The sequence below is a fragment of the Hypanus sabinus genome, chromosome 18 (genome assembly GCF_030144855.1).
Source record: "Hypanus sabinus isolate sHypSab1 chromosome 18, sHypSab1.hap1, whole genome shotgun sequence".
Lineage (NCBI taxonomy): Eukaryota > Metazoa > Chordata > Chondrichthyes > Myliobatiformes > Dasyatidae > Hypanus > Hypanus sabinus.
In genome coordinates, this window is record NC_082723.1 from 36,018,690 (window position 1) to 36,045,435 (window position 26,746).

Below are 26,746 nucleotides of genomic sequence, written 5' to 3' on the forward strand. Positions count from 1 at the left end.
GGACAAATCCGGAACTGGAGTCCCTAAGGCAGTCCGACGTTGCCTTCAACCTCGCTCTGGCAACTCCTGCGATGACACTGGTACCAGGCTGTATCAACCCTTACCCTTCCCTTGGACAACATCATGGAGTGGGGAGACTTGTGGCATGGACAACTGTCAGTCTTCCATACAACCTTGCCCAGGCCTGTGTCCTGGTGAGGACATAGACTTTCCAGGTGCAGATCCATGGTCTCATGAGACGAATAGATGCCACCAATAATTCACAAATGGACAGTCTACACAGAAAGGTGGGGTTCTCAATTAGCCGCTCATTATATTCTCAAGGAAATTAAAGTCAGACTGCCTCTGGCATATGATATGATCAAATATTTAATTGATTAGATTGAGTAGTTATGGGGTATCTACACCTTCTGATCAGGACATCAGGCCTTTTAACAGTGAAATCAGGAAGCACTGTACATACTATGAATCCAAATGCTGAACAATAATTGGAACCTCCAGGTCCAAAACTGGGTGAACTTTGTTAGGTATAAGCATTAAAGAATATGGGTCAAAACCAGGTAAATTCATGCAGGTAAATTACAATCTACAACCATTTGACAAGTGTATGCTCCATTCAACTGTCCTCACATCTTGCATTGCTTAATCCCATTTATTATGCCATGGACCAAAACCATTAAGCAAGGGGTCCATGAACGCTAGGTTGGGAACCCCCTACATAGTCATCATTCCCTGTTCCTTTCACCCTCAAGTATTTAAATACAGTGGATTTTGGTTAATCGGGACACAGCAGGACCGATATATTCTGGCCCAATTAAGCCACTGTCCTAATTAGCTGAAGTTTCGTGGAAATAGTTAACCAGGTATAAAAAAAGGAAAACTGAGTAACATATTGGAACACTACCAATGCTACTGCAGTACTATAAAACTGTGTATTAATTCCTAATAGTTACCGTTGGAAGAATTCATCCGTGTCGCATTCTTTTGACTGTAAATGAACAAAATCTGTGCAGACACCCAGTTCAGATAATGAACTGCCTTGATACGGTGAAGTTGACAAGTGCACTGTCCAAGTTTTCATTTTCATTGTGATGTTCAAGATGATTGTTGATGCCTTCAGATTCTGCCTAATTCCTAACTTGTTGAAGTAGTGAAATTGTTTCATTTTCACTCACGGCCGTTTCTTGCATCTCCAAGCCTGAATGCTTGAAACCACAGTAAGCAGGACAGTTCTGAATTGTCTCACTACTTATTTCGCACCAAATGTCAGTGGCAAAAAAAACTCTTCTTTCTGAACACAAACAATTGACGCTATTTAAAAACTCTTCACTCGAAGCACGGTGTTGAGTCTAACAGCCAAGTGTACAAGATTTACGCTAGTTAGAAACTGTTTGGCAACACTCTCCTGTCCCAATTAAGTGGCATAGTGTCCCAGATAAATGAAGGGAATCCCGGCTCTTTTCTTGATTAGCTTTTATTGGTTAAGAGTTGTCCCAATTAACTGACAGCCCAATAATTGGAATCCAGTGTATATCTTTGTCATTTGTTTCAATCGCTCTACATTAGTAAGCAGAGTAACTGCGTGGGGCTGAATGGTCTACACTCTTTTTTTGTAGCAGGCAATTTCATTTTTACGAGGTTGAGTTGCTAGCTCGACGCTCAACCCAGCACAGATGGAAAGTATGCACGGGAGCCGGCTGGATTCGAACTCGGGACCTTCCGCCCCAAAGTCCAGCGCTGATGCCACTATGCCACCAGCCAGCGACTATATTACTATGCTTTGGTAATAATTTGAACTTCCTCTCGATCTTTCTTGGACTTATTTACAAAATTGTTTTTGACTCCTGCAGGGGAATAAACACACATTCAATGGTCCTGCCTTAAACACAAATTGCACAAAAAAAATTAAGATCCATGAACATTTGCATTACCTACATCCTTCCACAGGTTTTACCTACAACTTGGTTTCACAAATCCATAGATTGCCAGTTCTCTACGGTGGTCCTGGTCTCCAGAAACTCAAGATTAATTTTCAGGGCAACTTCATGGTAAAATTTCTAGGTTCCTTCAAACATTTCATGTATTTATCTCAAAATGTTAGAGTTGGCCAAGGAAAAATCTCTGGTGCAGTGGTGTGGGAAGACTGCATCACAGGGATGGGTAACAACTGGCTGTTAGCATTGAGGTGGGAGGAAGGAATTATTGGCGAGATGAACTCATGTGATGAAATGAAGACTTTAGAATTACATCCAACCAGATTTTATAACCCCAGTGTCCTTAAGGAAATTCCATTATAACAAAGTTTGGGCTGTTAATTGGTATAACACCAACTGTCACCAGTTTAGTTGGCTTCCAATTTCATGAGTTAGATGGGACATAGTTAAAATTTTAGACTAGTAATCCAGGGGACCAATCTAATAATCCAGAATGACACGAGTTATTCTTGCATCATTGGTATTAGTATAAATGGCCAAGAAGCTATGGCAGATTAATTCACTAACATCCCTTAAAGTTAGGAGACCAGTCACGGAAGCTGTAAGACAGGTAGTGTGAGAAATCATTCAGGTATACCTGCCACCCAGAGTTGGTAATATAAAAACACAAACTCTTACATAGGTCTTCATCTCTAGATCTCATGGGTGTAGCAGTCTGACCGGCCAATCAGTAAAGTAACACTGGCTAAGCTATTGTCAGTTCTGGGTGCTTTGTCTGAGGTACTTTAAATTTTGTGGTCTACAACACATGATGGAAAGTGGGGCAAATAGCCTGTAGCTTCCACGTAATACTAAGTACTCTGTGTCCTTTTGTGCCCCATTGATGAAGTTATTTCTGGGGCCCATGACATCAAAAGCACACGTTAAAGTAATGCTTTGGCCCACACTAGGCTTCACTATGCAGAGATTGTTAAATAGTTGTCAAATATGCTTCCCAGATTAGAATGATCAATACTGCTTGCACAAAAATTGGGAGCTCAGCAGAAAAAGTGAAATCATTCAAAGTTATTCCCAAGCCTCGGTTAATAAGAACAACAGATGTTGTCTGTTCACTGTGGAAGTTTTACACCATTCAAGGATCATATCTGATCACCATCTCATTCCCTGTCTTGGTTCTGTAATTCTTACCACATCATACCAATGATGACAAAAACATCAATCTCAATTCTAAACTTTCAGTTGACCCTCTGACCCTCAACAACTTTCTGTTGCCCCTTTTCTACATCTCTTTTACCCTTTTGTGTTAAGTTGTACTTCCCATTGTCTTCTGAAATGGTCTCGTCAAAGTAGCAAGGAAACATTTCTAGGGCTGTTTTCAAGGTTCTGCAGAATATTTAATGGCCAATGGAACTTTTCTGTAGGACTGCAATATAAGTAACATGTAATTTCTGCATTGCAAAACCCACATACAGAAGGTCATAAACACCAAATGATCTGTTTTAGAAATGGCTCATGTTGAGATAAATATTAGTCAAGAATCAAGGGATAACTTCCTGGCTCTTCTTTAAAATTAGTGCCACAAAATCATTTGCTTCCAACAATAGAAACATAACATTAACATGGTATATTAGTCTACTTATTTTAGCTTAAAGCTGTATAATGCATCAAGAACCTACTGCTCAGTCACAGAGATCTTTCATTTCTCTTTTCCACCCTAATGCAGCGACAGCAGGTCTATTAAAAGACACTTGAACTCTGTACCATATCGGGTTGCTTCAGCATGTTTACAAGGTAGCCCAGCTGGTAACAGTCTTTGGATCTCAATATTATTCCTGTTTATCACGTTATGTTGTGGGAGCTCAATGGAAAGGAAATGTGACCTGTCAAGATTTGGTCAGTCAAGTTTTGGACCAGGTGCTGTCAGTACCAGGAACAGCCTATAGTCCATATCCTGACCAGCTCTAGATAGCTGGGAGATGGAAACAGTTTAGCAAAAGTGCAATCAAAGGAAAACATCAAGAGTGCAAATTAAACACAGGTCATTAGGTTTCTAATGCTTCACAAAAGCAGAAATGAACAAAACCAGAACAATCACATTGGAACAATAAACCATTCAAATAGGTCAGAGTCTGTGTTCTGAAAGAGCTCTTCCACTTTTACGCAAGTGTTATTAAATATATCACTATCAAGTATTTATTCATTGTTTTTTTGTGAGTAATTAATGAATCTACTTTGGATGCAAAAATCCAGACCATAGCAATATGATGTCTGAAGTTATCTCTTCTCAAATCCCAGTGTTGGTCTCTGCTCCTGGTGTCAGTTATTACTCCCAGCGTTGATCTCTGCTCCTGGTTTAAGTTATTACTCTCAGCGTTGGTCTTAATTACTGCTCTCAGTATCAGTTGTTACTCATGCTTGTCAGAATCAGAATCAGATTTAATATCACCGGCACACATCGTGCAATTTGTTATCTTTCATGATTATGCGGGCAGTGGGAGATTTATCCCTCTTACATTCCTGGAGATTCAGTGTCATGTGACCCTGCCACTTCAACCCGGCCCAGCCTTCGTTAACCTGGTTCAACACTTTCCTTTATTGGGAACTTCCTCCTTCTTGCCCAAATTTTCAGGTTTATGGTTATGAATATGCTAAGGTGAGTGGGGGGAGTTATTACTTACAGTTGGTGTGGAAGGGGGTGATGTTGGATTGTTGGGAATGAGTGCTCAGGTGTGAGGGTGTGTAGGCAAGGGTTAAGTTTAGTGTTACATTTATTATTCCTCGATTTAGTTGCTACCAGGTTGCTTAAGATCAATATAGCCGAGGGAGGTAGTGGGGATGAGTTTCTGCTACCTACTAAATTCTCCCAATGGCTTGTATCTCTGACAACCAAGACCAGCTCCAGGCCTTCATGCATGGATGAGCTAATAAGCCCGGCAGAGCTGTTTCTACTGGCAGTGGAAGGGGCAATGCCGGGTTCTTGGTGCATTAAAACCAGTCACTTTGGGCAGATGAGGCTCATTAGCCATGGTTGGCAGCTCATCTAGGAGAAGGCAAACTCTGATCTCAAACCTCCGCTGCCTTGCGGCTGTACCCACTTATGTGGGGGAGGCTCCAGGAGCAAACCCTGAGGAAAGATCCGAAGCTGGAGTCCCTAAGGCAGTCCTACGTTGAGTTAAACACTGACTAGCAACTCTGTGACAGCACTGGTGCCAAATTGTATCAGTCTCTGCCATTCCTTTGGGTTCATCAGCTGTGCGGAGAGGGGGAGCCTGCTACACGGGCAACAGCTCGCTCTCCACAGCATGGCTTGCATATCGTGTAGACTGTTAGGGCGCAACATTCATGGTTGACCCCAACCAACGGAAGGCCTCAGTTGCCACCAGTGCCATATTTGGTTCCCAATGTTGGTGTCAGTTACTGCGCTGGGTATCAGTTGCTGATCCCAGAGCAAGTACTAATCATACAGTTGCTGATTGCTACCACCATCAGCCATTGTTCTGGGTATCAATGTCAGCTCCTGCTCCCAATGTTAATTATTAATTCTTTCAATTGCTGCCACTACATAGGTATCAGCTCAAACTCCCGCTCTCGGTTCCTGATCCCAGAGCCAGTCAATGTCCCTGGATTCAGTGGGCAGTCGGGCCGGGTTCAATCCACGAGTTACTGCTTCCCATCACGATAACTGTTCCCGGTCCCAGTATCAACTGTTCACCATGTCACTTGCTGCTCCTGCTACCAGTTGTGCTCATTGTCGGAGACCATTACTGTTCTGTTGTCAGTAGCTATCCCCTGTTGTCAGCTACTACTAATGGTGTCACTGTCAGTCAGTGCTCCTGATGTTAGTGTCAGTCGCTGTCCCCTGTCAAAGTCAGTTCTCATATTTCTTATAACTTAAGAGACCACTTGGCCCTTCAGGTCTAGGAGCATCCCATTAGTTCTGTTTCCTTGTAACTTACTCAGTGTCACAACGACACGAACTCCAACTTGATCCTCTTTCCACCTACGCCAGGGTTCATTAACAGAGGCCATTGAGCTTACCAGTCTGCACCCATTCACATCAATTCCCTACATTCCTCTCACCTCCCCCAAGGTCCTTCCACTCATCTGCAGCACAAGCAGAAGTTCAGGATGGCCAGTTCATCATCTAACTCACTGCCTTTGGGAAGCGGAGTGCCATGAGGTCACCCAGGGAACATGCGGACTCTGCTCAGGCCGAACTGGAGGTCAGTGGGTGAGGTGGTGACACCAGCCCGACATTACAGGTCCCGTGGCCTACAACACCCCCCTGTGTCAGGTATACACAATTGCTCCAACACTGTTCCTGCAACTTACCCCAGCACCATGCTCTTCATTACGTACCCACGTCGTCAGCTCCAGCAGCACAGAGAATAAACTGCAGAAAGTCACAAGGGCTGCTTTGATCTGTGGATGCAAACTGGATTTAAGTCTCCATCAGAGACTTAAGGACTAAATCCAGGCCAATGCTCCCTGTCATCCTGAGGAGGACAGCCCAGTCAGAAGGCTCTTTTCGGCCAATTTCTTCACTGCCTCCTTGGACGACTGTAAGTTCACAGAGCCAATGTTTTGAAAAAGAGCAGTGGATTTCTCCCTGGTGTTGAGGTTAATTGTACTCATTCCTCACTCTGGGAGGACTGGAGTTCCCTCCCAAGATCTCTCCATCCTTCTTTAAGACACTCTTTAAAATCTGACTCTTGGACCAATTTTTGTATGCTTGCTCTCACACTTCATCCTGTTGCTCAGTGTCACGTCTTCCTCAGATTTATTTGTGTCTCAGTACATTAGCGATTCTTTATAAATGCAAACACCACTGTTATTACATCGTGACCAACATCCAGAATGGATTGCATTAGAACTGTTCCAGCTTCATGAACCAATAGGAATACACAGCAAGGTATCAGGGACAGAATAAAATACTCATTTACATATTCAAAGTGTAACAAAATGCTCATTTGCATATAATTCAATTTGTTATTACTGACAGGCTCAAAGCTCTGACTTAGTGATTCATTTTCCAATAAGGCAACCACATTAAGAAACGTTTTCCCAGACTCCCCAGTCTATTACATTCAAAGTGTAATATCAAATAATCATGGTCACAGAACGCATAGCAGAGGTGCCAGCTTTGGTTAGATGTATTCCAGGGGTTTGTCCTCTCAGTGTCCAGCCTGGGTAAAAGCTCTTTCCCCTCTCCAAGACCTTACCGAAACTCCCAGTGATTCGCCACCCCCTATATTCTGCTCAAATCAGTAGCCCATGGACTAGTCTACAATTCTGAGTGAATACAAGGTTGTGGTCCACATCTCCAGATGGTAGGAAGGGCTGGTGGGGCAAGAGGATGCTTGGGAGAGCCTATGGGCTGGAGTTTGCACACAACATCATGGGACATGCAGAAGCAAACGCCTCTGAGCGAAGCCTTCAACATATACTCCAAACCCAGAACCTGCTATTATCCCAGAGAGTGACCACTGACCCAATTCCCTTTGCATTTCGCCCTTCTCGTGGCAAAAGCGCTCGGCTGAGCTCCAGTGGCATCTGCTGCAGTCAAATCTGTGGAAAGTAAGTGATTGAGAAATACACTCTGTTTCTGAAGAGAACAACTCACCCATTAAAAGATTTAGAAGGACCTCTTGCCCGGCCTGCGTGTTACTTTTGGTCAGGCAGAAGACTGTGCCGCCAATCCAGGGGATGCCATGACCCGTGATTCCAATAAGGTTGACAATGGGCCTGGCGCTGCTCCAGGTCGAGGAGCTTCTGGCACAGACTCCCATCCTTTTGGACAGGCAGATATCAATAGCCAACAAGGAGTTAATAGCAATTCCTTTGAAGGAAGGGTTGAGCTGCATGCAGTCCTCCTCTGGTAGCGGGGCGGACTCCCTGCTGTCTCCGGGAGCCTGCTGCGGATGCCCCGTCTGTCCGCTGGACTTCCTCGGCGAACTTCTCCCCTCATGAGCGCTCCTCAGGGGCTGATTGAGAGACATGAACTCGGGTCTGTTCAGAACATTGTTTCTCTCCTTGGCCCTAGATCTGTTATGCTGAGCTGGCATTGCAGACTATCCACTTTTAAACCCAAATAGCCGGGGGGGGGGGGTAGAATCTAAGATGCGGGGAATTGAGATTTGTTAGCACTGCTCCTTTCAGGCTCCTGCACCGGTTAAAATTAGACGAGAAGAATTCAAAACCTATTTTCTGTGCAGCTCATCCTAGCCTGACAGCTGCACATGCTGCAACTGATTGACATTAGGCCCAGCCAATCAGCAATTCCATCCACCTTTGGCAGCTCAAAGCCTATAACAGCGAGGGTTGGTACTTCGGTTTATAGTTGCTCCTTCATTGGCTGGGTTGGCAGTGCCTTATGGGTTGTGTAGTTCCCAAATACAACAGGGACGACAACAATAGAATTTGAGCACGTTCCTTATTAAAGATTTGGAAACACTATTTTTGGAAAAATGCGGGACGATTACTTATAGTTATATTTAACATGGGTGGTTAAGTGACATAGGCAACAATTTAAACGAAGTATAATAGAGTTGCCAGATTGACAACATTGGCTGGACTTGTTCAGCAACTTGAACGTCGCAGCACTGCAGCAAGTAGCCTACGAGAAAACCCATAAAGCCTCCCTATTTTCCACATTACAGCAGCTAATGCACTGCAAGAGTTGATTTTTGCTCTGCTCAGAAAAATCCCAAGGCTTGCTTTTTTTTTTAAGCATCTCTTTTTTTCGAGATGAAGAAAGGCACCAAGGTGATAAACATCAATCACTTGCTGTGACCGTTGTTATATGTCCCGAGAGATATAGAAACCTACTGTCTCTGAAGATCATTTTGAAGCATTTGAGTTTTAACAAAAATACAGCACCAAACGTGGTTATTTTTACCCGCAAATGACCAAGTTTGTAATGTTGTTTCACAATCTGTCACAGTACCATGAGGTATTAATGCCAGGCTTGGACAAGATGTTTCGAGTTCAGCTGGAAGTGGACGACCCTTTAGGGTTAAGAGGGAAAATAAGTCAGCCATGGAGTGAATGGGGGGAGCAGGCTCGATGGGCAAAATGGCCCAATTTAGCTCCTATGTCCTACTGTCTTTGGGATAATTCGCAGAAGTGTAACAAATTTTCTCAAAGTTCTGGGTCAATGGTCCTCCCTCAACAACACTACAAAATTACAAACAATTAAGTGTCATTCATAGTGCAGTGGTTAGCAGAAGGCTATTTTATGTCCGTTCCACTGCTGTCTGTAAGGGGTTTGTACATTCCACCCGTGGTCACATGAGTTAGCTTTGAATGCTTTGGTTTCCTCCTAAATTGTAAAGATGTATGGGTTAGTAGGTGAATTGGTCACATGGATGTAATTGGGCGGTGGGGGCTCATTGACCAGCAGGCCTTGCGACCCTGCTGTGTCTTGAAATAAAATCAATACGTCTCAATTGGCATTGCTGGTACCTGGATGTGTGGAAATGAATTGCCTCTGACAGTATCTAAAGTGTTTTGGTTTGGGATATCCAAGAACACAGCCAGCAGGGCAACAAAGAACTCCTTATAAAACTTTCAGCCCTCAATCAGGAACCCTCTTGCAAGAAGATTAGCACCATTCTCCCAACATGATTGTTCTTGGCAACTTTTTCTGCAGAAGTGGTTTGTCATTGCCTTCTTCTGGGCAGAGTCTTCACAAGACGGGTGACCCTAGCCATGGTCAATACTCTTCAGAGATTGTCTGCCAGGCGTCGGTGGTTGCATCACCAGGACTTGTTATATGCACCAACGGCTCATACGACCGTCCACCGCAGGCTCCTGTGGCTTCACGTGACCCTGATCGGGGGGCTGAGCAGGTGCTACACCTGCCCTAGGATGACCTGCAGGCTAGCGGAGGGAAGGTGTCCCTTACGCCTCCTTTGGTAGAGACGTACCTCCAGCCCGCTTCCTGGTTATATCCAATAATGTATGCATTACCTTACCCAAAGCAGGGTTGTAATCGATTTGCCATCTTATCTGCCACATTGACATCATAAGACAGATTACTGTTCATGGTTGGATATTGGGATTTTGAATTATACTGAAATGGAAACAGTTATATTTCTATTTTGTTTCTTCTGGCATATGATGCTTAATGGCATCTGATGGCAATCAGAAATCTAAGCCCACATCGAGCTATCTGTGGAATACGAAACTCAGAGGAATTCAAGACATCATAGATGGTGGCACGACAGAGCACTAGTGAGCACAACGCTTTACAGTATCAGTGACCTGGGTTCAATACCCACCACTGCCTGTAAGGAGTTTGTACATTCTCCCCGTGACTGCATGGGTTTCCTCCGGATGCTCTGGTTTCCTCCCACAGTCCAAAGGCATGTTGGTTGGTAGGCTAATTTGTCATTGTTCATTAGGCTGGGATTAATTCCAGGGAATCACCGGAAAGTGCGGCTCAAAGGTCTGGAAGGGCCTATTCCGCGGTGTATCTCAATAAATTAAAAATAATTCTATCTACCGGTCTCCCAATCTTGAGCACACAATACAGACAAACTTACCCAGTGCAGTGCTGCCCCTCTGATAAAATAGCAAGCTGTGCCCACTCTCTCAGGAGGGGAGAAACAATTCTATGGTGCTTTGAAGGGAGCGGGAACAGGTTAATTACCCCCAGTCTCCTAAACAACAACAAAAAACAACAATATCTGATCATTATCAAATTACATTTAGTGGAGCTTGCTGCACACAAATTGGCTGTTGCAGTTCTTATTTTGCCACAATAATTGCAATTTACACGTACATTTTGGTTGTAAGTTCCACTCATCCATGGTAAGATCGTGAACGAGGTTGAAGTGTGTGTTAATCATATGGACAGAGTCAAAGTGATGGCTTCCCTGAAGCAACATCTCCACTCAAGGCAGGAATGGAATTTTGTCTGCGCATGAGCCGAAAGCTCTTCTGAGAGGACCTGTTTTCCATCTAGTTTCCTCGGTCGCAGTGCTTACCCTTTCATGGTATGTGAATTGTCATAAGAGAACAGTGACTGATCTTATTCCAGCTCTTCATATTGCCACAGAGCAGAAAAATCAATCCCCAGTCGCATCAAGAATGTGTGCTTGCTCTCGGCTTGGCGCCCTGCCAGGTTCCTTTCTGCACTTCGGTTCCACTCGTAAGCCTAGAGCAAGATTTGTGTGTTTCTTGTTAGTGAAACGTTAGCAGAGCCTGGTGATTCCAGGTGAGCTGGAGAACTGACAGACAGCTGGCTATGTACATGAAAGGTTTCTTACTCTGCCCTTTGGTTGTAGGTAGTATTAAAGAAAGAGTAGGGTAAAGAGTTAGAAAAATAATTCCTGAATCTGAATGTGGGAGTCAAGGGAGACTGGGATGTACATTGTCATATTCGAAAGAATCAGATGTTTGGAAGAGGAATGGGCCTGGAGGAGATTAGATAGATGAAGAAAATTTAGGCCACGGAAGGGTTAGGATTCAATTATATTTTAAAATTTAAGGCACAGGGATAAATTATCAAAGAACATGCATGATGGATGTAACAGCAAGCTGGCATTCAAACTCACTGTGCTCCTGACCACCAGTCGTAAACCTCAGTGCCCGCGTTATGTATCAAAGTAATCCTGCAGTGTAGGAATAATCTCAAGAAAATTCCCTGATTTTGTTCTTGAAACGGCATAGTCCTGGGAAGGGGCCACCTCAACAGGTTCCATGTCGAGGAATATGTCATTGGGTTTCCTGAATGCAGGGTGAAGCAGCCTCACCTTATATTCCATCTGGGTACCCTCCAACCTGATGGTATGAATAACGATTTCTCCTTCTGGTGAACAAAATTTACCCCCGCCCTTTTCCCCACTCTAACCTTCCACTTTTTCTCACCTGCCTATAACTTCTCCCGGGTACCCCTTCTCTTCCCTCTCTTCTATGGTTCACTCACCTCTCCTATCAAATTCTTTCTTCTCCAGCCCTTGACCTTCCCCACCCACCTTCCAGCTGGCCTCCTTCCCCTCCCTCAACCCACCTGTTCATTCCGGCATCTTCCCCCTTCCTTCTCAATCTGGAAGAAGAGTCTCGGCCCGAAACGTCGACTATTCGTTCATTTTGATAGCTGCTGCCTGACCTGCTGAGTTCCTCCAGCATTCTGTGTGTGTTGCTTTGGATTTCCTGCATCTGCAGGCCTTCTCACTCTTGTAAGTCACTTTTGTAGCTTTGTATGCTTAAATGTTTTGGAAAGAGAACCATATTTGGGGACTACGCACTATGTTTCAAAGGTTCAAAGGTCCAATTTAATGTCAGAGAGATGTATACAATATACATCCTGAAATGCTTTTTCTTCAGGAACATCCATGAAAACAGAGAAGTCCCCAAAGTATGAATGACAGATAAACGTAAGAACCCCACAGGCCCCCCCAACTGCCCTCTCTCCTGTGCATAAGCGGCAGTAAACAACCCCCACTCCCCTCACCGGGAAAGAAGAGCAAGTGTTGGCACCATCACTGAGCACTCAAGTGTGAGCAAAGCAATAGCAAAGACATAGGCTTGCAGTTACTCCAAAGACTTGATGTTATACCCGGCATTCAACATTCCGCAGATTCTCTCTCCCTAATAGGGAGAAAAAGGTGTCTCCATTTTCCCAGTGAGCGGGGAGACATAACAAACAACTCGCCAGTTTACAATGTTAAAGAGTCCGTTATGTCGCTTTTTTTGATCACAAAGATCCAGGGTCTTTGGGTCCACAGCAGATACCCTGACTTCCCCGACAACACACAGATCTCCTGTCGTGACACTGGCTCTCGATCTGCCCGTGTCCAGACACTCAAAATCTTAGGCTTCTGAATTCGAGCTGGACTCTCAGGCCGATCCCTTGGTGTGCCGAACAACGGTCAGTCCTGAAGCCCCGAGAGCGGGTCCCATTCCCGCAAAGAACCGAAGTCTGCGTGTAACTCCAGGCCAGGGTTTTCAAAAGAACCCTGAAAGGGAAAAATAAAAATATTAAAGATGGAAATAGAGCTGTTTCCAAAGATGCAAGCAAAGGAGTCATCGTTTAGTGCCATCATAACTGATCCAGAGTAATGGATCAAAACAGGCAATTCTTTCATCCAAGATTACCATGTAACTATACTATGTCTTAGAATGTATCACAGCTTGTTGCATTCCTAACAATAGAAACTGGAGAGTACCAGTACATAAAATCTGGCGATTACATGATTGTTTTCTGAACACGTCTATCAAGGGTTCATGCTCTGATGATCTTTCCTCCTTAGGTTTTTAATTGGAGTAAAAGCAAAGGGTACAACTCAGAGCCACAGATGCTCACAGTGCACCCACCTAAACACTAATGGTCATGGAGGCTGCGGAAACGACCAAAGCTGAGTTTCCAGTACCGGCTGTGAGGAAATCCTGCAGCCAATGTGCTGACGTTCATATAGAACGATAAGCAAACTTCCTGAATGCCTTCTTATGGATGGAAGTTGAACCTGTCATACCCACTAGCCACAGCTGTTATCACTAGGCACAGAACCATTTTGACCCATTATGCCTCTGCCTACCCATGTAAAGAGTTATCCAATGAATGCCACATCTGTCCACTCTTTATCCGTACCTCTGTAATTACCTTTTCCCTTGTGGCATTTACAAAGTATATTTTCAATTTTCAGGTGCATTTTAAACTTGTTAACAACAAGGCTGTAACACTCCAGTTCCATTGATGCGCAGTTCTGTCCAAGTTAAAGGGAGAAATCACATTCACGTTGTACAGCAATTACAGGATACAAAATGCAGAGACTGCACTTCCCCCATCTTCTCATCTATAAATAGAGAAAGACTGCAGATTAAAAACAATTGGTCCAAACAGATTGAACTCATGTTATCGGTATTAATAGCAGCTCTGCTCTTATTCCTACCCTAAGATGCTTTTATAATTATGAATATGAAGAAAGGGAACAAGACAAATTTTATTTTGCTCCCCCCACCCCACATCCGAGCAACACATGCAAAAAGCTAGAGGACCTCGGCATCTACGGAAAAGAGTAAACAGTCAGCGTTTAGGGCCAGGACCCTTCTTCAGGACTGGAAAAAACGGGGAGAAGTCAGGGCAAGAAGGTGGAGGGAGGGGAGGAGGAAGCTGGCAGGTGATAGGTGGAGAGGGGGAAGGAGTGAAGTAAAGAGCTGGGGAGTTGATTGGTTAAAGAGATAAAGGGCTCCAGCATTTTGTGTGCCTTGCTTTGTAGTTCCCAGCATCTTCAGGTTTTCTCGCGTCTGTGATGCTTCCCCTGAACTCGGGAGCACAACTGCCTGGTTTTATATCTGCTTCCATCGCGCGACTTCACCTTCTCAGCTCCCTATGCACCAGGAAATTCTGTGGTAGAAGGGAGAAGAGCAGGCATGGAGGGACGGGGAAGAATTGGGATTAACTGATAAGCTCTTTAAAAGGGTCGACATTGTGACTGTGGGCTGAATGGCCTTCAGTTCTGTTTCATATTTTCTCAAGTCTGCAGCTTTCTACCTTTCAAAAGTAATTGTATATTTATTCACCTTTTTTAATAAAATTGGATGCTTGATGCCACCACCTACACATGAGTAAAGCAGAGAACCGCTCTGAGGAGTCTTAACAGAGCTATTCCAAACAAGGAGGGATTTGAAAGGAGGGAATGCTAGTCAGCTGATGTTACAGATTTAAGGTGAGTGTTGGGGTGTGTAGGTGGTAGTGGGGATGAGATGTGGAGGTTTTATGTCCTCCAAGTAAATTTGTCATCAAAATATATATATATATATATGTGTCACCATATACAATCCTGAGATACGTTTTCTTGCGGGCATACTCAATAAATCCATTAAACCTAAAAGAATCAATGAAAGACCTCACTCAACAGGGTGAACAGGTGCAAAAGACAACAAACTGCGCAAAAACAAAAGAAATTAAAAAATAATAATAACAATAAACAAATAAGCAAAAGTTATCGAGAACAGGACATAAAACGTCCTTGAAAATGAGTCCATCGGTTGTGGGAACAATTCAGTGATGGGGGCGAGTGAAGTTATCCCATCTGGTTGAAAAGGGTTCGATTCTTATCAATAAAGATGAATGTGCATACAATTACTTTGAAAGTTATAATTGAATCTCAGGCAGGAAAGCTCACAGCAGAATAACTGGCTGAATAAAATGAAATCTCCCGCACCTCACCCCCACCACACCCACACACCCCATCACTCATCTAAAATCTGCAATGTCAGCTTACTGACATTTCACCTTCCCCCTCCCCCAAACCTCTCAAACTTTGGAACGCCTCTGTAAACTTTTCTCTGAGCCTTTCCCTGCTTTACTCATATGTAGGTGGTGGCATCGTACAGTCAATTGTATGAATAAAGATGAATAGCTTGTTGTTACCATTTTACTATGTTTTTGTTTCTCCAAAGATTAGAAAGGCGAGTCAGACTGAATACAGCTCCTTATGCCGTGTGTCCTTTGCGATGTTCTGATTAGAGGTGGCTCCAAAGCCCAGGAGTATGTTATATATATCCCTTATCCCAGGAAACCGAAATTAATTTGAGAATCTTCCTTTTGGATCAAATATAATTAGGCAGAATCAAAGTAAATCAAGAAGACCCTTTCTCCACCTGTCGCCCCCCAGGATTTGGTTTTGAGCAGGTCCTCTTCTCCTGAATGAGTTTGGTAAGTCTGCAATCGCTTTTATCCCAGTGCTCTCTTCATTGCTCGGGGAGAAAGATGTGAACTTAGTTGACTTCCTGGGCTTTTCTGTTACCTTATGCTCACAGAAAATCTGTAGATACCGCGGGGAACTAGGTTATGTTGAGTGGAGTCTCAGCTGTGAAACCATGCAAAACCAGGTCAAGCCAAATTAAAATAATTTGTATTTGTAAGACAAAACCATGCCATTAAATAGCATCTGAGTGATTTTGAATCGACTGATAAGGCAGGTAAAACCGGACCTGCCCAAGGGGCTAGAACTGGAGGTAGTTGTGCAGTAACTTGGAGAAGTTACTTGGAGGTAAGGATTAGCTTCATTTGTTATATGGACATAAAACTTACAGTGAAACGTGTTGCTCTGCATCAAATTAAATCTGTGAGGAATAGACTGGCAGTCCTCAAGTGTTGCCACGGTTACGGTGCCGACATACCATGCCTAACCTGTAACTCTAACTGACTGTGGGAGGAAACCAGAGCACCCAGAGGAAACCCATGTGGTCACGGGGAGAACGTACAAATCTCTTAGAGCTGGTATTTTAAAATGTTGCACTACCTCATCGCACAACTGTACCCTCCCAGGTCCACTCTGTGTCTCACCCTGGCAGTGAGAGAGGGAGTTCATAAAGGAAGATAACAACATGAATGGTATCGGTAAGGCCATGAACTGCCACCACTTTCCTCACAGGAGTGAACAAATTTTAAGACCCAACCATAAATGGGCCTATTACAGCAGGTGAATAGCAGCTTGGTGAAATAGGTGGAATTTACAGCTGTCTTAAAGGAAGGACAGATCTAGAGAGGCACAGAGAGTTGAGAGGGTTTAGGGTCTAGCTGAAGCCACAGCTACCAAAGGTGGATCTATGCAAGTTGGGACATGCAATAGCCATAATCCATCTCTTGTCACCTGGGGCTTCCCAAATCCGTGACCAAGATGAAGTGTTCATCTTCGTGAAAACAGCCCTACTTCAATGCCACTGCTCACTGCGTAGCCCCCTCGATTGAGGTAAAAGTCTACAGGTGTAAGTCGGTGCTAGAAACTTAAAAACAAAGGCTGACGTTCCTGTAGGAGGTGCCTTCTGTTTGCTCGGGTGGGACATTAAAGCATCCAGAAATGCTAGGGAAGCAAAACACCATTGACATTAGTTGTTATAAAATCATGAAGCTGAAAGAATTCAAGCATTGCTCTTTGGCCTACTCTCTCTCTGCCGACCGTGATACCTATCTGCACTCATCCCATGTGCCTGCATTGGATCCCTATCCTTCCCCCCTTACTTATCCAGCAACATGCCTAGATGCTTTTTCAAATACTGCAATTGTGCCTACCTCTATCACTTCCTCCAGCAGATTGTCTGTCATCACCTTCTGTGTGAAAATTTTGCCCCTCAGATCATCCAATAAATTGCTCCCCTCTCACCTTAAACCTGCAGTCTCTAGTTTTAGACCCCTCCATTCCAGGCAACTTCCTGCTGAATCTCTTCTGTACTCTGTCCATTTTGTACTGCATCCTTCCTCTGTGATATGATCAGAGCGGAAGACACAGCACCCCGGGAGCGGCCTGGCGAGTCTACACTATAACTGCAACACGGCCTGCCGCTTCTTCTGCTCACAGCTCATTAAGGCAAACCTGTTGAAGCCTCCTTCGCTACTCCATTCACCATTTCAGGGAGCCATGAACTTGAACTCCAATGTCTCTCTGTATGTCAACGCTTTGCCTACTATTTGCATTTGTCCTTTTAGTAACTGAAGTTTCAAAATACAATACCTCACACTTAACTGGATTAAATTCCATCTGCCACCGCTCCATTTAATTTTCCAATGGCAATGGTCTTAACACTAAAACTCCTGTGCTGTGCCATTGGATACAGGCTTGCAATCAGAAGAACACCTAATTGACCAATATCCTCTGCCTCGCATCACAAAGCCCATTTTGAATCCATTATGCCTGTGCACCCTGGATCCCATGTGTATTAACTCTCTGGACCAACCTACCATGTAGAACTTTGTCAAAAGCCTTGGGAAAGTTCCCAAGTTAACCACACTGCCTGCACCAATTGTTTCAGTTACCTCAATCAGATTTGTGAGTTGCACAGAACCATGTTGACTCCTTTTAAACAATCCTTCCATTTCCAAGTGACCTTAGATCTTGTCCCTTAAAACTTTTTCTGGTAATTTCCCTGCTTTTGATGTAACTAGAACTCACTGGAACTTGTTGACATCCATCTGTCTCAAAGGACAATGAGTGATAATAGACAATAGACAGTAGGTGCAGGAGTAGGCCATTCGGCCCTTCTAGCCAGCACCGCCATTCACTGTGATCATGGCTGATCATACACAATCGGTACCCAGTTCCTGCCCTCTCCCCATATCCCTTGACCCCGCTATCTATAAGATCATCATCACAAGCCTGGGTGGAAGCTATGGAGATCCTGAGATGCCCAGTCATCAAGATTTCCCTCTTGGCCTCACCAGTGTAGTCCAAAGGAAAGTTTAAGAAGCAATACATTTGCCACCAGCTTGGCTGCAGGAGCTGCTGGAAGGATGTTCAATGACGTCCAGCTGCCTTAGGGGATCCACTCCGGATTTGCTCTCTGGATTTACTGCCATAGCCTTCGTCTCTCCCAAGACTGCCCACAAGGCAGTGGGGCTATTTACGCATAGCTGGGGATCTGGTTCACAAGCACCAGGGTGTGTTCACATGCCGGTGGGCCTGCATGCTACATGGGCAGGGGGTACACCTCCTCCCTGTCCTCTGTAGTTCAGCCTGAGGCCACATGGAGTTCAGTTTCCATGTATCGCTGGCAAAGAAGCACTACACGAGGCTTGCTGTTGGAGAGGCTCTGTACTGGCAGGGAAAGTCTTGCACATTCAACTCTCCATTTTACAAGACTGCTGGCCAGCAGCGGAAGCTGAAAGCAAGAGCGTCAAGCACTACCCACCACAATACCACACTAGATGCATCACAACCATTTTGACACTGGAAATACACCATGGCTTAACCCTACTGCCTTTTGTCTTGAGTAAGGGAACAACATCAGCTATCCTTCAGTCTTCTAGTACATCATTTGTCAGTAACTAAGGTGCAATGATCTCTGTTAGTGCTCCCAGAAATCTCTTCCCTCGCTTTCAATAATATTCTGGGATCAATCCTGTCGAGTGTAAAAAAGACAGAATCTATTATCAAGGAAGTGAAAATAAGACCCTAAGGAAAGATCAATGGATTAGACAATATCAACACAGAATTATGAAAGAAAAATTGTGTTTGAGGATATATTGGTCAAATAGATAACGGCGAACCAGTAGATGTGATGTATTTAGATTTCTCAGAAGGCATCTGAATGAAGTCCCACACATGTGCAAACTCAATGCACAGGGGATTGGGGGCCATATTAGATTAGATTAGATTAGATTCAACTTTATTGTCATTGTGCCGAGTACAGATACAAAGCCAATGGTTAGCATCTAACCAGAAGTGTAAAAGAATAGTGTATTTACAAAATAACTGCAAATAAAAAGTAAGTACTACAGCATACAGATATAAAAGTACTGAGACAGTACAATACGGGTGCAATACTGCTTAGCGCTGTGATGTGAGGTTTAGCAGGGTCACAGCCTCAGGGAAGAAGCTCTTACTGTGCCTGCTGGTGTGGGAGCGGAGGCTCTTGTAGCGCCTACCAGACAGAGGAGAGTAAAAAGTCCATGGTTAGGGTGAGATGCATCCTTGACAAGATGGATTGAAATCTGTGCTGTTTGGGACTCAGACACTCAGTGGCCACTTCATTAGTGTAAAGTACATAATAAAGTGGCCGCTGAGTGTATGTTCATGATCTTCTGCTGCTGTAGCTCATCCACTTCAAGGTTCAATGCGTTGTGCATTCAGAGATGCTCTTCTGCACACCACTGTTGTCAATGCATGGTTGTTGGAGTTACTGTCAGCTGAACCAGTCTGTCCATTCTCCTCTGATCCCTCTCATTAACAAGGCCTTTTTGTCCACAGAACTGCCTCCTTCTGGATGTTTTATTTGTTGTTTTGAACTATTCTCTGTAAACTCTGGAGACAGGTGTACATGAAAATCAGAGATCAATAGTTTCTGAGATACTCAAATTACCCTGTCTGGCACTGACAATCATTGAAAAAGTGATGTTTCAATCAAAGGTCATTTAGATCACATTTCTTCCCCATTCTGAACAACAACTGAACCTCTTGACCATGTTTGCATGCTTTTATGTATTGAGTTTCTGCCACATGATTGTTTGATTATATATGTGCAATAGTGAGCTGGTGTACAGGTATACCTAATAAAATGGCCACTGAGTGTATATCCATGGTTTGGATGAGAGAACCAAATGTAGTATTTCAGAGTAAGCTGATGACACAAAACTAGCTGGGACCGTGAGTTGCGAGGAGAATGCGAAGTGGCTTCAATGTAATTTAGGAAGCAGAGAGCGGGCAAATACATGGCAAACAGTATTACACGGTTAAAAGTGAAGTTAGGCTTACCACAAAGACAGAAAGTTGTTCAAACAGTGATAAACTGGGAACACTTGATTGCATTTTCACACAGCCATGAAAAGCAAACATGCAGGTTCAACAGGAGGTCAAGAAGGCGAATGGCAAGTCCTGACGAAGGGTCTCAGTCCGAAATGTTGATTGCGAACTCTTTTCCATCGATGCCGCTTGACCTGCTGAGTTCCTCCAGCAGTCTGTGTGTGCTGCGAGTGGTAGGTTGACTTTTGTTGGTGGCTTTGAGTACGAGTGCAAGGATACTTAGCTACAACTGGGCAGGACCTTGGAGAGATCTCATCCTACGTGCTGTTCTCTAGAGCTGAGAAGGGTTGCCCCAGCCGCAGAGGAAGTGCCACAAAGATTCCCAGGCTGAGCCTGTAATAATGGGGCAGTCATACAAAGAGCAGCTGCGTTGAATAGGCGCAGATCCACTGCAGTTTATGGGACTGACAGGAGTTGTCAATGACGCGTACAAAATCGTGACAGAGCCCGAAAGACTGGATATAGGGAGATGGCTGCCCACCCCCAGCTGGAGGGCTTAGAACAAAGGGTCTTGGCCCGATGACAGAGGATAAGACACTTAGTACTGAGATGAGAAGACATTTCTTCTCTCAGAGGGTGGTGAATAGTGGACTACTCTACACAGTGGGGTTCATCAAGTGCTGAATATGAGAAGGAAAAAAGTAGACTTTTAGACACAAAGAGAAGACTCGTTCCTGGTGTCCTTATCAATATTTATCCTTCACTAACTACACTAGAAAAAGATTTACCTACTCGTATCAAAATGCAGGTCGTGGAATCTTGCTGTGTACTTATTGGCTGTTCCTTTCATTTCAACAGTGACTAGGCTTCAAAAGTATTTCCCTCAGTGTCAAAGGTTTGGCACACCTTGAAGGCACGAAAGCACTTGCACTTTGTTTCTCGTTCAGCATTACAAACGTGGACTTTAGTATAACAAGAATAACTATATAACATCAGTAAGTAGCACTTTAGTTTTATTAGGTTATTAAATTTGTTCATGTTTGTTAAGTGTATCTTGGCTGTTGGGATGCATGTCTTTCAGGATATAAACCATCCCACATTTCTGCGATTGCTTCTTCAACATACCCATCTCAATACTGTCCGGCTTTCCTATAGGAATCAGGAAGTCAGAGACTCTGCTGGACTGAATGATATTTAACGGTTTATTATGCAGCCTTTATCCCCAAGACCAACTAAGTTCTAAGGGAAAAAAAACAAAACTCCATTATATTATTCCTGCTGCAGTTTTTGATTTTGAGATTACAGCCTTCTCTTGTCCATTTTTTTTTGTTTAATTCCTGGAGCTTAAAGTAATCCACAAAATTGGAAACTTTACTTAGGAGAGAGAAGAGCAGTCTGCCCGCGGTGAAAGTCAGCAGTATATTGGTGTTAATCAAAGGCAGCAGCTTAGGGCAATTTAATGGGATCCCTAGAGGCTGCTGTAGATTCCTAGTCACAAGCGGGACAGATGAACTAAGCAACAACATTATCCCAGTGGTTCTTTCAACAATAACATTCTTCAAAAGATGGATGGTTTCTTTTGAAATATACTTCGGAGGGATCATTAACTGTTTAATCTATTTCTCTACTTAATTTATCCATACCTTCATAAGTCCATAGAAAGAGTAGGAGACTGTTAATCTCCTCAGATCTATTCCAACATTAAATTTGATTACTGCTGGTCTATATCTCAAATCTTCCTGGTATGTAACCCTTGATTCCTTTACTGGGGTTGAGGCTCATCCATCATCCAACATTGCTATGATAATAAGGTCATTACAACTTTGCATTTTGCAGGACCATCTGCAACACAAATTGGCTGTTACATTTCCAACATCAACAGTGACAAAAATACTTTAAAGGCTCTTGGCTGTTAGCCACTATGAAAGCTTGACATTGTAGAAGCTTCAAAAGATGTTTTTCTTTCTGTCCTGCCAACCTACCCATCTCAGATTCTGTATCAAAGCAGCAACAGAGTTAACGTATGACACCTGGGTGACTGGAAAATGAAGACATGCTGAAATAATTTGTTTAATACAGTGAAGGATTCTGTAACTGATCTTTGATGATTTAGAACCATCAAAGTAAAAAAAACCAGATTGAATCAGTGTTTCAAAATTTTTTATGATTTAAAATATTTTGATTAGATATCTCTCAACCTTCTGAACAAGTGAATAAAGAGCATGTTTACATGATGTGTTTTTTAATCCTGGTATCATATCTGGTGAACCTACCAAGACCAATATAACAAAACTGAACCTCGATCTGTAGCTGGATCCTGGCCAGTAGTCGTAAGAACTAACAAGGCAGTTCCTTCCTCACTTCTGTATTTCAACTCCCAATTGTCTCTAGTACCTGTGTTTCATCTTTAAATAAGTTTTACATATCAAACTTTATATGTTTATAAGCATATCAATCCCTTTGCTACTCAACGGTGTATTGTCTCTCCACATTGAGAAAATTTTCTGATTTCTCTTTTTCAATTTCAAAAGACCTTGTTCCTGTCCACATTGGACTCCACCCGCTCTAGGTTTCTTTTACTCTGACACCCTATTTCTCTGATTTTTCTGACACATAACTGGTTGGTTTCCTTGTAAGAAAGAAGGCATCATATATTCTGCTGTCTGTTTACTAATTTGCACTCGTTCATTTTTACTCATCTAAAAGTACTTAAGGCTCTTGTCTGTCCCTATCCCTGTAAGCTCCTCTCGACCCTGAAACTCAGCACGAATCCTGGCTCTTGCTTCATCCCCGATTTTAACTGTTCAACAATTGATAAGATGGTTAGTAAAACACACTTCTTTGATCAATGACATTTTTTCTTACAGCTGAGTATCAAATTTTGCTCCTCATGTTTCTGTATTCTATGAAGTGCTTTGGGATTTTAACAATTATTGTGCTATAAGATTCCTTTGGTATTAAGCATAGATATTTCAGGGAATATGCCAGTATTGCAGGGGTTTTGAGTATTGAGTATTGAGGAACGTCAGCACGTGGGGTCTCCAGGAATTTGTCAGTAACAGCAAGGTCCCTGAAGATGGATGTGTTTGGGAAGCAGAAAATATTTGGGGTCACCCAGAGTGAGTAAATACCTCAGGACCCAAAGACTCTCAAACTCGATATGTGTTGATATTTATAAGGGTCCGGCTGGAAATAAATCTGAATTTAAATGGGGTCCTATGCTGTTTAAAAAGAAGATTGACATTTTCTGGTATAGTATGTTATTTATTGGGGTTCAGAGTTGTGAGAAGTGATTAGTAATACATCAACATGCACAGGGAGTGTTCTATTATTTACATGGGGTATAGATGAGAGAGGAATTGTGAGGAACAAAATTTGATACTGAGCTGTAAAAAATGCAATTGATCAAAGAAGTGTGTTACAAGGAACATCTTATCAAATACTGAATCGTTTCAGGGTTGGGGGAGCTACAGAGGTAGGGACAGACAAGGACTTCAAATAATTTTAGATAGGGTAAAAGGAATTTGTGCAAATTGGGAAATGGACAGCAGAATGTATGATGACTTCTTCCTAACAAGGTAACCAACCAGGTATGCGTTGGAATAATCAGAGAACTTAAGGAGTCAGACTTTGGTAGGTGGAGCCCAGTGTGGGCAGGAACAAGGTCTTTTGAATTTGAGATACGCCTCTACCAAAAGAGGTGTAAGGAACTCCTTCCCTTTGCTACCCCAGAGGTTACCCTTGGGCAGGTTACCCTGCTTAGCCCCCCCCATTCTCCTCCCCCCCCCAAGATCAGGGTCACATGAAGCCATAGGAGCAGGTGGTAGACGGTTGTATGAGCACCTGGTGCATATCACGTCCTGGTTTTGCAATCACTGACAATCTCTGAAGACTATTGACCATGGCTAGGGTCACCCATCTTGTGAAGACACTGCCCAGAAGAAGGCAATGGCAAACCACTTCTGTAGAAAAATTTGCCAAGAACAATCACAGTCACTATGGTCGCCTACATCACACAACACGTTACGTAACGATGATGATAGCTGTGGGGAAAACACAGGTGTTGCTACTGGGGAAGTTACAGTATTGACCTTGTCATCATTTTTTCCAGGATGGGATTTGGGGGAAGTGGTTCTCCCCTGGAGTGCTTCAGATTGAGGGGTTCCCAGGAAGAATATGAACAATTATGAAGGGGAGGTAGTCTTGAATTTCAAAGGTGAACTTCAGGGATACTGTATGCAATTTTATAAGTGCATTGATATTTATAGGAGATTCCCTGGAGAAAGTGTTCACTGGGAATTCCTTTAGAGTGTACTGACTGTTAACAAGACTTGAAGAGAAACATTGTGACATTTCTGAGGAGTGAGGCTGGTGGGGGGGGGTAAGGGTGTGTGGGAAAGATGGTATGGTCTATGTGTTCCTATTTACAAATACCCTCAAAGCGTGTGTTGATACTTCAAGATGTTCCTCTGGGGCGTGTTGAAACTTACAGGATGTCTCTGAGAGTGCGTTGTAATGTTCTAGGGAACCCCAAGAGATTGTGTTCATAGTTACGGGAGCTGCCTCGACAGTGTTAATACTCACAGGTATTCCAGGAGAGAGTTAACGTTTTGAGGGGATGGGAAGGAGGTCAGGGAGACTAGGTGTTACATTTCCTCAAAGTCCCAGGAAAGTACGTCTATATTTTCATGGGTCGTGCCAAATATTAAAAGTTTGCACCTTGAAAACCACCGACGGAAAGATAAATAAATAGCACATATATGTATGTATTTAAAAAAACTCAGTGCTGTAGAAAGAACAGGACACGAATTTAAGCAGCACGAACACTGAGTGAAGAATGACAACCGAGGTAGAATAATCGAGGGCGGGGTGGGACAATAAACTACATCTCCCACAATGCCTGAAGATCGTAAATCCCGGAAATCGCCCTGAATGAAGATAAAGGGTCCAGCAATTCGGTGAGATACGGAGATCCTATTTCAAATCACCTTCAACCCAGGAGGTCATTCATTCCACGTCAAAGAGAAACTAGTCTGGGGAGTGACAGTGGAGCGAGGGGACGGGGAGCGGTTATAATATTTGTTACGTTACTGATACCGACACAGGGACGAGAAACTGACGCGGTGCAGCTCAGGGACATTAATTTATCCCAAGCAGTGACCCAACGGCAACGCGGTGTTGTAATGGGCAAATAATGTGAAGTATTGTGAGCGGTAGCGACAGTGCGAAGCTGCTGGCCGGCCGGGCGATGACTACAGTCAGCAGCCGCAGGAGGGTGGGTTCAGAGAGAGAAAGCGATAGGAAGTCAGCAACATCCTCAAAACTGTTACCGGCAGCCCCAGGGCGCACGCACACACACTCAGGCGGGAGTTTCGGCGTCCACCTTCTATTCTGCCGCTGAGTCGAGCTGGTAGGACACTCTGGACAGGACAAGAGAGAGAGGGAGAGAGAGACGGCGGCAGTCCCAGCTTCACTTCCTTGCTGGGACATGGCCCGGAGCAGGCGAGCCCGAGCCCAGGAAGCTGCAACCCAGCGACCGTGCACTGGGAACCGGGTTTTATGTCCTTCTCACCTGAATGAGAATTAGTTCGCTCCTCGCTTCGGGACTCAACGAGAAAAAGGGACGAGGAGTCATCGGCTCTCCCATTCAAATCTCTCCACAGAAACCCTTCCCCCTCACCAAAAAAAAGGGTTAAGGATTTTCTACACGAAAGCGGTGTTATTTACTTACAGTGTGTTTTAAAACACAAAAGCATAAGGCCTGTCAGGAGCCGATTTCTCTCCAGCCTTCAGTAGAAGGTTGAATGAACGTCTGCTATGGGAGCTTGTTGACCGAGTTCTTCCCGCGGTGCAGATGTCAATGGTGCGCCTGGTGACTTGGGGACTCGCGTCTCTCGCTCTCCTCGTCTTCCTACAAAGTGCCATGGGTTGTATCAACAGCCTCGCCTGCAAGCCGAGAGTGTGCCGGGACTCCATCTCCCTGCAGGAGGTGTCGGCCAGCATCGACAGTAACCCCACCAGCATCGACGAGTCGTCTGACATCGTGCTGCGCTACCGGACTCCCTACTTCCGAGCCTCGGCGCGGGTCTGCGTGCCCCCGATCCTCAAGGCGGACACCTGGGTGGTCGGCTGGATTCAGGCGTGCAACTACATGGAGTTTCACAACGCGTACGGCGATGTGGGCATGTGAGTAATGAGCTTGTGCGCGACTGAGCGAAGGAGTTTCAACCGAGAGCGGCCGCTGACAGGTGGAGGCGCGGATCTGACATTGTGTGTGACTCCGTGCTTTGTACGTGATGTGAGCATTACCGTTTGTGGCGGCGTAATGCACCTACTGTGTGTGTGTGAGTGTGAGTCTGTGCGTGACAGTGTGCTGGTAATGTCAGGGGCTGGACAAGTGCTTTAGAAATGCCAGCGGGGTGAGCCACCGGGCGGTGACACGGAGTGCCCCGATCGAAGCCGGGGTCTGGGCCCGCATCAGCACTGGCCCCTGGGGATCGGAGTTGCTGTTAGGGTATTTCCAACACCTCTGACTGCTTCACGCAGCGAGCGTGGCCCTGTTCCGCTTTCAATTCCGCGCTATTCGACTGTAGCTGGGCGAGAGGGTGAAGAAGGGGTGGCTGG

General features: G+C 44.3%; 2 protein-coding genes and 1 long non-coding RNA gene across 3 annotated transcripts in view; 1 reads left to right on the forward strand and 2 right to left on the reverse strand.

Moving 5' to 3' along the window:
* The window catches only part of LOC132377503 (inactive phospholipid phosphatase 7), a 41,553-nt gene extending 33,467 nt beyond the window's left edge, over positions 1 to 8,086 (reverse strand). Inside the window, exon 1 of the mRNA XM_059943781.1 lies at positions 7,558 to 8,086. Coding sequence (XP_059799764.1) covers positions 7,558 to 7,999 — 442 coding nt within the window. The 5' untranslated portion in view covers positions 8,000 to 8,086. The remainder of the gene's footprint in view (positions 1 to 7,557) is intronic.
* Positions 8,087 to 12,006: 3,920 nt separating this feature from the next.
* On the reverse strand, positions 12,007 to 25,957 carry LOC132407485 (uncharacterized). Its single transcript, XR_009516489.1, has 3 exons — positions 25,854 to 25,957; positions 13,543 to 13,735; positions 12,007 to 12,898 (listed from the first exon to the last, which is right to left on the reverse strand). It is a non-coding gene; the product is annotated as an uncharacterized LOC132407485 (long non-coding RNA).
* fam78ab (family with sequence similarity 78 member Ab) overlaps positions 25,118 to 26,746 on the forward strand; it is a 32,704-nt gene continuing 31,075 nt past the window's right edge. Inside the window, exon 1 of the mRNA XM_059994094.1 lies at positions 25,118 to 26,308. Coding sequence (XP_059850077.1) covers positions 25,977 to 26,308 — 332 coding nt within the window. The 5' untranslated portion in view covers positions 25,118 to 25,976. The remainder of the gene's footprint in view (positions 26,309 to 26,746) is intronic.